General features: G+C 43.6%; 1 protein-coding gene across 2 annotated transcripts in view; it reads right to left on the bottom strand.

Annotated features, from left to right (window-relative positions):
- Positions 1 to 7,973: 7,973 nt before the first annotated feature.
- SEMA3D (semaphorin 3D) overlaps positions 7,974 to 12,648 on the bottom strand; it is a 286,248-nt gene continuing 281,573 nt past the window's right edge. For both annotated transcript variants that reach the window (XM_077472409.1, XM_077472408.1), the window contains one exon: positions 7,974 to 9,061. In XM_077472409.1, the coding sequence (XP_077328535.1) occupies positions 8,636 to 9,061 (426 nt within the window). In that variant the 3' untranslated portion in view covers positions 7,974 to 8,635. The remainder of the gene's footprint in view (positions 9,062 to 12,648) is intronic.

Genomic DNA, 12,648 nt, shown 5'->3' with positions numbered 1-12,648 from the left:
TAGGGTGAAAGATGTCGGAAATGACACCACAGGAGTAATTCTCTATACGCCATGGATGACGCACCACATCACGCAAGTGCATGCGCATGACACACTATGGAGTTAGTGGGAACCATTTTGGCTGAGGTATCCGAACAAGGTATGACAACAGAGTGCTCCAGCTGATTAGACTGCCGTAGTGTAAGGAGTTTCAGCCTGATGGCAGAGTTAAGTGGACATACCTGGGACACCTATCAGTGACCGGATATCTCCTGTACCTGCAGTTGGGTGAGTGGACTTTGTGGTCCCTAGACTTTCTACTAACTTTGCATTAATTGCTTGTGCTCACCCACAGTTAACCTCCACCTACTGTTCAATATTGAATAAACCCATACCGGACTAGCTCTGCTAAATGGTTAGATATATAAAGCAGCGTGGTCCGCCAGTGACTTATTTTTCCAAAAGCAGAAGTTCTTGGCTGCTAGTGTTGAAAGATCGTATTATTTTAGGGGAAAAAAAATACCTTTACAACCACTTTAACTAAGATGAACAAAGAATGTTCACTTTGGAAAGTATATGTTTGTATGTAAGGGGTCCATTTAAAGGATACTGTTATCCTCCCATAGCAATAGTCTCTCTCAACTGACAGGGTGAAGTTTGAAACAGTGTAAGATGGTTCTTAGCCAGGTTCAGGATGCTGAGAAGGAGAAGGTGCTAGAAAATATGAACTAAAAAAATCTGCATTTCTGTAAGCAAGTAGAGAAAAAAAAACATCTTGGTTTGGTTGCATTGATGCAGGGTAACCCATGAAGAGTGAATACTTTTTGGTTAGAGAAACATAATCACATAAAGACATTATTGTGCAGTATTGGTACGGAGTGTATTTGGAATGTTTGTACTCCCCTTATACTTTGTAAAGTGAATGTTCATTTAGCTTTTTAAACAAGGTAAAGCTCTGTTGACTTTTAATGCACATTAATTTGCAAGGGAAGTTTAACACAACAGGGTTTTTGCTTGCAAATTATTGGATAAGCAAACATTACTTTGCAAAGTGAACATAAAGTTACATATAGTAGTTAGACTGGTTTAAAAAAGACACAAGTCCACATACTCTTTTCAAAATAAAAGTAGGTGATCAGTCTCTGTTTCTTTAGAAAGTCGATCCCAGGAAATGATTTAATGCCTGCATGAGCAACAGATGGGTGGTTGATCTGCATTTTTACCATTTACTGAAAGTTCACATGGCAGCCAGAAGTGCTGGCCATGATGCTTTTTTATGTCATAGCCACAGCTTTGTTTGGCTGGTGGCAGCCCAATGATATCAACAGGACTGTACTGCAACTGTGAGCCAAACCCTTGACTTGTGGTTGCTTGCAGGGTTGTCTCACTTTAAAATCCTCCTTCAGCTGAAAAAGATCCAAAGGAGATTTCTTTAGAGGGGTGGAAGGGACTACCACAGCTATAATCTAATCAAGGTCTAAGTGTCATACTATGAACATACACTTTCACAAACTTGAGCAATTCAAAATGAGTGCAGGAAAAAATGCATGCATACAGGTTACCTTCAATGAAAACTGCATTTCCAACTAAGCAATACATCCTGAGATCCCAGAAGTTGAAGTTACATGCAAAGATGGAACTTTAGTTGAAAAATTAAGTCCTGGTAGATCACATCAGGCTGGCCCCTTTTGCAGGTATAGCTATGTAAAACAATAAAAATATGTGCCCATACTGTTTAAAATCCAGTAGTACACTATCTGACCCTGCTTTGCACATGCTCAGTTGCTTTCTTTTATTAAACACTGTGCCACATTTGTAGAGGGTGATCTGCTGACAGTCCACAGATTTACTGCAGTTCAGGGGCTCTGGGCTTCAGAAAAATGACAGCCTCCTGCACGAAGGAACAGGAGCAATGTTCAGGCAATTTACATTGCACACTCATTTTGGTAGGTAATTATTTCTTACTAAAGAACATCATTTTTTTTATCAAGATGTTATGGGTAAAGTTCCGATTGAAAGAATGTCTAAACCAAGGAGCTGATTTCAAAAAATTTTACCAGCATCCTTATATATCTTCTGCAAACTACAAAACCCACCCTTTCCTATATAATGGAAATTGGGAGGGGTGTTGGTAGTCCTAATCACAAAATAAGCATAATGCTAATTAATAATGCTTCTCCTCAATAGCTGCAGTGCAGTGTGTGATCACTGTAACTCTAGGGCAGAAAGTGGTTTATAGGCGGAGCACAATTAATAAAAATGAAGGGAAAAGAGGCTTAAAAAAACAATTCAGCAACTGCATTCTAAGGACTGCAATTGCAAGGAGTTGCAATTTATTACATTTTGTTTAGGTATATACAGGTATATTATTTAACTCTTTTGGTAGCAGTTGAGCTATAGCATTAAGGGAGCACGGTCACCACCCCCTCTCTCCTGCCAATCCCTCTGTGCACTATGGATGGATTCATGCATTGCATTTTCTTGCTATCCAGCGACGGATGATCATCTCTCCGGGGTCCAGCGATGGCTGATCTGACCCAGCGATGGGTGATCTCTCAGTCCAGCGCAGCGCAGTCCATCCATGCATTCTCTGTCTCCACTGTCGGAGACACTGCGGGATCCCGGCAGCCTGATGTTTCTTATATGAGAAAGTCGGGATTCCCCAATGACGTATGGGTGACCCCGCCCCCTGTGATGTAACGCAGGGTTCCGTTACATCAGAGGGGAAGCCCTCTGATGTAACACACATCATTGGAGAAGCCCGGCTTCCCCACTTGCGTCAGAGGGGGCAAGGTCAGGTGACGGGTGGCCCCGCCCTCCTCATATAAAAACGTCAGACCGCCGGGATCCCGCAGTGTCTCCGACAGTGAAGACAGAGAATGCATGGTTGGACTGAGCTGCGCTGGACTGAGAGATCAGCTGGATCAGATCAGCTGGATCAGATCAGCAATCGCTGGACCCCGGAGAGATGATCATCTGTCGCTGGATAGCAAGAGTGGATTACCACCGCTGGAATCTTTTTTTTTGTTTTTTTTTTATTTTTAATAAAGGAATTTTTCAAAAGTGTTTTTGTCTTATTTAACAATGTTTTAAACTTTATTTGTGAAATGGTAGGGGTACTTTTGTACCCCCTTACAATTTCAAACAGGGGGGCGGGATCTGGGGGTCCCCTTGTTAAAGGGGGCTTCCAGATTCTGATAAGCCCCCCACCCGCAGACCTCCACAACCACCGGCCAGGGTTGTGGGGATGAGGCCCTTGTCCCCATCAACATGGGGACATGGTGCTTTGGGGGGGACCCCAAAGCATCCTCCCAATGTTGAGGGCATGTGGCCTGGTATGGCTCAGGAGGGGGGTGCTCTCTCATCCCCCCTCTTTTCCTGCGGCCTGCCAGGTTGCGTGCTCAGATAAAGGGTCTGGTATGGATTTTTAGGGGGACCCCCACGTAAATTTTTTTTCAAATTTAATGCGGGGTTCCCCTTAATACCCATACCAAACCTGAAGGGCCTGGTAATTGAATTTGGGGGAACCCCACACTTTTTCTTTTTATTAATGACTTTCAATGAGTGTTCTCTGTATTACGGGAGCTGACAATTCATTATAGCCGTGAGTGATTTTAAATGACTTTTTTTCCTGCAGAAATGACACTTTGTGCAGGGACAGTTCTAAGCATGGGAAACATGTGCCCCTTCACAGGCATACTATAGACACCCCCAGGTACGAAATTTAAAGGAATATTACACTTTTATTGTTTCACTTTAATCATTATTAAAACCACTGCTCCCGAAAAAACTTCAATTTTTGAAACTTTTTTTTGCATTGATACATGTCCCCTGGGGCAGGATCCAGGTCCCCAAACACTTTTTAGGACAGTAACTTGCATATTATCCTTTAAAATTAGCACTTTAGATTTTGAACGTTCGAGTCCCATAGACTTTAATAGGGTTCTAAAGTTAACACGAAGTTTAGGTCTGTTTGCAGGTTCTGGTGCGATCCAAACCGGGGGTGTTCGGCTCATCCTTACTAAGGACTGAGAAGCTGTAATATATAAGATTATTGTTTGGATTTATATATGCTTTAACTATTCCTATAGCAGACAAGGTTTTCGCTGAGGGTAACACCTTTGCTTATTAATTTATTATACATACTAATATACAGTATGCATAGATTAATTACAAACTCAAGACGCTTAATGGGGTTGATTTACTAAAGGAGTAAAGCATGTTCGCTTTGTAAAGTGGAATTTCACTTAGCCTAGTGAATGTGGTGAAAAATCACATTGCAAAGAATATCCAATCACAAGCAAGGAAAACACACTATTTATCCACTTCAATACCGGGCCATAGTCATATGACATCTGCAGATGGGATCTCCCATCCTGGGCAGGCGTCATATGACGTCCTCGGTATCTAGCCGGCCCCCGGTGGCCCTCAGAGCGGCGATCGTGAATGAGGTGTGTCCCTCAGACACAGCCCATCCCTGACCCGGGTAAAGAGCCAATAACAAATGGCTCTTTACCATGTGACCGGCTGTGTCCAATCACCCCCTATCTAAGTACCTGAGTACCCGAGTACCTGTGTACCTGTCACAGCCCATCTGATTACCTGAGTACCTGTCACAGCCCATCTGAGTACCTGAGTACCTGTCACAGTATATCTGACTACTTGTCACAGCCCATCTGAGTACCTGTCACAGTATATCTGAGTACCTGAGTACCTGTCACATTTCAACTGAGTACTCAGGTACCTGTCACGGTCCATCCGAGTACCCAAGTACTGGTCACAGTTCATCCGAGTACCCGTGTACCTGTCACAGTCTATCTGAGTACACAGGCACCTGTCACAGTCCGTCTGAGTACCAGTCACAGTTCATCTGAGTACCCGAATACCTGTCACAGTTCATCTGAGTACCCGAGTACCTGTCACAGTTCATCTGAGTACCCGAGTACCCATCACAGTTCATCTGAGAACACGAGTACCTGAGTACCTGTCACAGCCCATCTGAGTACCAGTCACCAGCCCATCAGGGTACCCGAATACCTATCTGTAGTCCATCAGATTACCCAAGTACCTGTCACCAGGCCTTCAGAGTACCCAAGTACCTGTCACCAGGCCATCAGAGTGCCCGAGTACCTGTCACCACCCCATCAGAGTACCCAAGTACCTACCTGCTGCCCATTCCTCACAGAATATATGTTGGGGTGTTTGCTTTCCAAAATGGGATCATTTTGTGGGTAATTCCACTGTCCTGGTGCTCCTAGACCTTTAAAAGTGTGATAAGTAGGAATGAAATGAGATGTGTAATTTATGCTCCTAGAATGCCTGAAGGTACTACTTCAATTTTGGGCCTCTGTATGTGGACTGGCTGTGTAAAAGTCTCACACATGAGAACAGAATGTGTTTTGGGGTTTAATGTTTTTCTATATACATGCTATGTGTTAGAAATATCTTATAAATTGATAACTTTGTGTAAAAAAAAATCTTTACACATTTTCTGAAGACTTGTGTAAAAAAATGAACTATTCAAAAGACTCATTATGCCTCATAGAATAGACGTAGGGGTGTTTGCTTTCCAAAATGGGTTCATTTTGTGGGTAAATCCCCTGTCCTGGTGCTCCAGGGCCTTCAAAAATGTAATAGGTTGTTAGGAAATTACAGGTGTAATTTATACCCCTAGAACACCTGATGTTGCTCCCTGCATGCTGGGCCTCTGTATGTGGCCAGGCTGTGTAAAAGACACACACATGGGGTATCGCCATACTCGGGAGGAGTAGCAGAATGTATTTTGGGGTGTCATTTTTGCTATGTACATGCTTTGAGTTAGAAATATCTTATAAACCAACCACTTTGTGTAAAAAAAATACGTTTTAATTTTCTTTCTACATTTTCCGAAGACTTTTTGAAAAAAAATGAACCATTCAAAAGACTCATTATGGCTCATAGAGTAGACATGGGGGTATCTGATTTCCAAAATGGGGTCATTTTGTGGGTAATACCACTGTCCTGGGGCTCCAGGGCCTTCACAAATGTAATAGGTGGTTAGGAAATTAGAGGTGTAATTTTATGCTCCTAGAATGTAATTTGGGGTGTAATTTGAAGTATGCATACCGTATATACTCGAGTATAAGCCGAGATTTTCAGCCTCTTTTTTGAGGCTGAAAGTGCCCCCCTCGGCTTATACTCGAGTCATCGCCGTCTGACTGCTCGATCAGCGTATCGAGCAGACAGACGGCGGACATACTACAATTCGAAAGCCGCGCCTCCGCCTCCGCCTCCGCCTGTGATAGGCGGAACACTGAATTTCCCAGCAGCCTGTGTTCCGCCTATCACGGACATCGTCTCATCCTCGTCCGTAGTACGAGGATGAGACGATGTCCGTGATAGGCGGAACACAGGCTGCTGGGAAATTCAGTGTTCCGCCTATCACAGGCGAAGGAGGAGGCGCGGCTTTTGAATTTTAGAATGGCCGCCGAGGCGCCGACGAAGAGCGGCGATCCTGGCACGGGACGGGACGGAGGCAAGGCAAGGCACGGCACGGGACGGGACGGAGGCAAGGCACGACACGGGACGGAGGCAAGGAGGCAAGGCACGGCACGGGACGGAGGCAAGGAGGCAAGGCACGGCACGGGACGGAGGCAAGGAGGCAAGGCACGGGACGGAGGCTCGGGACACAGGTAGGCTGGACACACACACACACACACACACACACACACACACACACGGACACACACACACAGGGATGGATGGATGGAGACACACACACACAGGGATGGATGGATGGATGGAGACACACACACACAGGGATGGATGGATGGAGACACACACACACAGGGATGGATGGATGGATGGAGACACACACACACAGGGATGGATGGATGGATGGACACACACACACACAGGGATGGATGGATGGATGGACACACACACACACAGGGATGGATGGATGGTTGGACACACACACACACAGGGATGGACGGACACACAGGGATGGACGGACACACAGGGACGGACACACACACAGGGATGGACAGGCATGTCTCACCCTCGGCTTATACACGAGTCAATAAGTTTGCCAGTTTTTTTGGGGGTAAATTGGGGGCCTCGGCTTATATTCGGGTCGGCCTATACTCGAGTATATACGGTATGTTGTGTGTGAGAAATAACTTGTTATTATGATAATTTTGTGAAAAAAAATTCATAAAAAAAATTCTTAATTTTCCCAAGAATTGTAGAAAAAAATTACAACTTCAAAAAACTCACCATGCCTCTTGCTAAATACTCTGGACTGTCTACTTTTCAAAAAGGGGTCATTTGGGGGGTATTTGTACTTTTATGACATTTCAGGGCCTCAAGAAATAAGATAGGCCATCGGTGCATTAGGTGTGATCAGGTGTGATCAATTTTAAATGATTTGCACCATAGCTTGTAGACTCTATAACTTCCACAGAGACTAAATAATATCCACTAATTTGGGTTATTTTTACCAAAGAGATGTAGCCATATACATTTTGGGCCAAATTTATGAACAAAAATGATTTATTTGCAAAATTTTATCATAAAAACTAAAAAAAAGTGTTTTTTTTCTAAATGTTCACCCTTTTTTCACTTATGTTGTAAAAATAAAAAATCCAGTGAGGATTAAATACCACCAAAAGAAAGCTCTATTTGTATAAAAAAAATTATAAACATTTTGTTTGGGTACAGTGTTGCATGACTGAGTAATTGGCATCACTGAAAGATAAAAATTGTTCTGGGAGGGAAGGGTGTATAAATGTCCTGTATTGAAGTGGTTAACACATTAACACATTTATTTACATTTGACTGGATACAATAACATATACATATACAGTATATCTAAAAAAAAATATAAACTATAGATTACCATTAATATTACCCTAATATACCCCCTCCTCTTAATTACTAAGGCATAATGTCAAAGTATACTGTAAATAGCTTCTGGACAAAAACGGAGCAAACAAGAATGAAAAACGTAGGAATTTCAACAAATATATTTTATTGTGCGCAATTTCCTGATGTCGGAGAACTTTAAGATTTTGCCACCTTTAATTTACTACAAATACAATAGGAGTAGTTCATCATCATTATTAATAATGCAGATTAAAAAAAATGTTTAAACACTGATATTAAACCACCAGTGAATTTTAGAGCAGCAAAGGAATCCTGATTGATGTCTTATTACTGTTGATTATTTTTGCACATATTTTGCACCAATGTTGCTGAAAATTGAGTCTCAGAATCAGGCAGTCTTAAAAAAAAATACAATTTTCATAACAAAACAAAAACATTACAAAAAGGTAAACATCCCAATATTAATTTATAACTTACAAAAAAGAAAAATAATGCAACACCTAAATAACACAGTTTAATAAATAAAAGCCTGAATGACCAGTTATTATTAACTTAACCCAAAAGATAGAGCTACATACAAACAACACTACACAAAAAAGGATACTTATACCCCCTAAATCCATTCTAGTTTCTGAAAGCTGTAATACAAAAAATTGTGAATTGACTTCACTTTTCTGTGATATTCTTGGTACTACATTGTCTTGTACATATTGGATCTTCCCAGTTCAAAAGGGGAATATGAATACAAGAAATGTACACAATGGAATAAGTGTATAAAAGTCTATACAGTCTATGCAGGTAAGATTTTAATAAGTTTCTCCCTTTGTTCGTGGTGTCTCCTGTTCCTACTCTTTTTAATCTCTTGGACGTGTTTCCACTTTGCTCCACCTTTATTGCGTTGTCTCTTCTTTTCCTTGTGCCACATTTGCTCACAATACTCATCCATACTGAAGGTAGGACTGCTTAAAAGTTGCAGATAGTCTTTATACCTCAGCCTTGACTCAGGCATTATATCACGGCCTTTGCCCTCCTCATCCTCCATCTTCTGTGTCTGTTCCATCTGCTCGTTTTCTATGACTTTTACATTGAGTTTTACAAGGGTGTGAATGAACGTGTGCTCTTGTGCCTTACAATAGTAAATTCCAGAATCCTTCCTCTGTAAACTACGAATCAGAAGCCCATATTCAGTTTTAATAATCCTTTCATCCAATGGTATCTGTAAAAAAACATAAATTAAATTGAATATTTATAAATATAGAAAAACATATTATTTTATTACTTAAAGGTTAAGTTCATCATTAACAAAAATGTAAAAAAGTGCATTTATTATTTCTGCTACAGGACCCGGCAAAATATTGTATACACGATCAGTGTATTGCAGGTGCAATGTCAGGCTCCTTCACGCTCTCCGTCCAGCTTTCTGCCCATACCTCTGTATTGGCTTTCAGTTTGAAGGCTGGAGGGAGTGTGAATGGGCTACAAGCATGCTAATTGGAACGCTCAACGTCTATTGAAACTACAATGCTGCCTGCTGCGGTAGAACGCGTGACTTTATAATTTATCAATTTATCAATTCACAGATCACTGTGATTAAATGACACGACTGTGGGGGTGTGCGTTGTCACAAGGAAGTGGGGGTGAACATGTTACGTTACATCCTAAATACAGGTGTAACATGTGATGTGTTCAAAAGGTTAACCTATCCTTTATTCAATATACAGGTTTACAAAAATAAGTGCATTTGAATGTAGCATATTGTTCTTATATTGTTGCATTTACTAACTACTATTTTAGTAAATAGAAAAGCTGACATCTTTCTGTAAATCTTAACAAACTGATTCTTGCCCCCATGTGACAGTGCTTGGGTCTCATGAAGGGCTGTTTGGGCATGTAGTGTGAGTTATTCGAGAGCAAAGAAAAAGCCATGTGTTCCTTCATACTCCAAATGTGGCTGATTACAGCTCATTGTGATTCCTGTAAAGCAGTAAAGGACCAAGAGGTACATCAGTCCATCACAGGTTCAGCCAATAAGGAGGGGTGTGTATCATGCAGATCATTTAGCCGTATTGATCTCCTGCCTGATGGTATCTGCATAGTTTGGTGCCAAACATCAGAACCTGAAGTGTATGTACATCAGAACCTGAAGTGCACATGGATTGCCCTGTCCATAAGACAAGCAACCAGTGTTGTCTGTAAGAGGCATTCCTTCTACTTCCCACCAATTTTAGAGACATTCCTCTCATTGATTATTAATATAAAGGACATTCTCCCCACTGACCACTAGTACCGTGTTTTCCCGAAAATAAGCCCCGGGTCTTATATTAATTTTATCAACAAAAGACACAGTAGGGCTTATTTTCGGGGTAGGTCTTACCGTGCAATGTGCTGTCTTCTCTCCCCCTCTCTCTCTCCCTGCTTGACAGGAATCCCCAGTGGGAACAGAGTTAAAATGCTTGTAAAATCCTATAATCCACTCTATTACATTAGTATATAATGTAAAATGTGTGTGTTTCTGTAATATAATTGTGCCAAATACCTTGGTTATAGCACCGTTCTGCGCTTCTTTGACACGCCGGGGCTCTCTTCCCCGCATTTATATTACAGAAACACACACATTGTACATTATGTACTACTGTAATAGAGTGGGTTATAGAATTTTACAAGCTTTTTAAACTAGAGCTTATTTTCAGGGTAGGGCTTATTGCAGCCCTCCTGAAAAATAATGCTAGGTCTTATTTTTGGGGTAGGTCTTATTTTTGGGGAAACACAGTAGGAAACATTCTTCTCATTGACAACTAGTGATGGACGAACTTCCGACGGGACGTTTCGCGAACGCGAAACGCGAACGGACACAAACGTTCGCGAAAACGACCGTTCGCCGCGGGCTCCATTGACTTCAATGGGAGGCGAATTTCGCAAACCTTTAGGTCGAATTTGCGGCCACGGGGTAATTATTAGGGGGTAGCACGTAGTCCCACCACCTGGACAATAGCATAATACATGTATGAGGTGAATTTGGGATCGATAACTACAAGCATTTTTTTTTTATTTGGGAAATTGTTCTGACAATTCAGGACTATGGAGCTAATGAAGGCAATGGAGGAGAGGGAAGGTCAGGGACCAGGGTAGGCAAACAAGAGGGTGCAGGAGATACAGAGCACTGACAGCAGCACCGTAATACAGAGCACTGACATCAGCACCGTGACATACAGCGCTGACAGCAGCTCCGTGACATACAGCGCTGACAGCAGCTCCGTGACATACAGCGCTGACAGCAGCTCCGTGACATACAGCGCTGACAGCAGCTCCGTGACATACAGCGCTGACAGCAGCTCCGTGACATACAGCGCTGACAGCAGCACCGTGACATACAGCGCTGACAGCAGCTCCGTGACATACAGCGCTGACAGCAGCTCCGTGACATACAGCGCTGACAGCAGCTCCGTGACATACAGCACTGACAGCAGCTCCGTGACATACAGCGCTGACAGCAGCTCCGTGACATACAGCGCTGACAGCAGCACCGTGACATACAGCGCTGACAGCAGCTCCGTGACATACAGCGCTGACAGCAGCTCCGTGACATACAGCGCTGACAGCAGCTCCGTGACATACAGCACTGACAGCAGCTCCGTGACATACAGCGCTGACAGCAGCTCCGTGACATACAGCGCTGACAGCAGCACCGTGACATACAGCGCTGACAGCAGCTCCGTGACATACAGCGCTGACAGCAGCTCCGTGACATACAGCGCTGACAGCAGCTCCGTGACATACAGCGCTGACAGCAGCTCCGTGACATACAGCGCTGACAGCAGCTCCGTGACATACAGCGCTGACAGCAGCTCCGTGACATACAGCGCTGACAGCAGCTCCGTGACATACAGCGCTGACAGCAGCTCCGTGACATACAGCGCTGACAGCAGCACCGTAAGCAGCCCCAGGAGGAAGTCAGCACAGCACAGGGATGGTGTGATCCCCTCATAATAAGAACCCCCAGGAGGAAGTCAGCACAGCACAGGGATGGTGGGAGCCCCTCATAATAAGAACACCCAGGAGGAAGTCAGCACAGCACAGGGATGGTGGGAACCCCTCATAATAAGCAGCCCCAGTAGAAATATGACACCGCTCAACCTCTTCAAAGAGGAGGGTAGGGGCATATAGTACGGTGTGCTTTTTTGGGTCAGGGAAGTGAGCCAAATGAATTAAGAAGGTCTGTGTGCTTGATTCCAAAAATTGTTTATAGACATATACATGGTCTACTGATCACATGTGTTGAATTCCTCCGAGATCCATGCCTCATTCATTTTTAGAAATGTGAGGTAGTTAACACTGTCGTGAGCTAGGCGAGTACGCTTATCGGTCACAATCCCCCCTGCTGCGCTGAACGTCCTTTCGGACAGGACACTGGATGAGGGGCAAGCCAACAGTTCGATTGCAAATTGGGCAAGCTCTGGCCAGAGGTCAAGCCTGCCCACCCAGTAGTCTAGGGGTTCATCACTCCTCAGAGCGTCCACATCGGCCGTTAACCCAATGTAGTCGGACACCTGACGGTCTAGGCGTTCCCTGATGCTGGATCCGGATGACACCTGTCGATGGGTCGGCTGAAAGAATGACCTCATATCCGAAGTCACCAACACATCTTCAAACCGGCCTCTTCTTGCAGGCGCTGTTGGATTGGTACCCGCAAATCCTTCTCTGGGAGTGGGAATTGCTCCTCTGCCAGCGCACGCAAAAGCAGAATGCAGCATTTCTCGAAGCAAGGCCTGGAAGTGCTGCATTCTGACAGCCCTCTGCGACGGC

The sequence above is a fragment of the Lithobates pipiens genome, unplaced genomic scaffold, assembly GCF_037356315.1.
Source record: "Lithobates pipiens isolate NorthernLeopardFrog02 unplaced genomic scaffold, aLitPip1_a1.2 Scaffold_8, whole genome shotgun sequence".
NCBI lineage: Eukaryota > Metazoa > Chordata > Amphibia > Anura > Ranidae > Lithobates > Lithobates pipiens.
The sequence above is the reverse complement of the archived record's forward strand: the minus strand, read 5'-3'. Positions and strand labels throughout refer to the sequence as shown.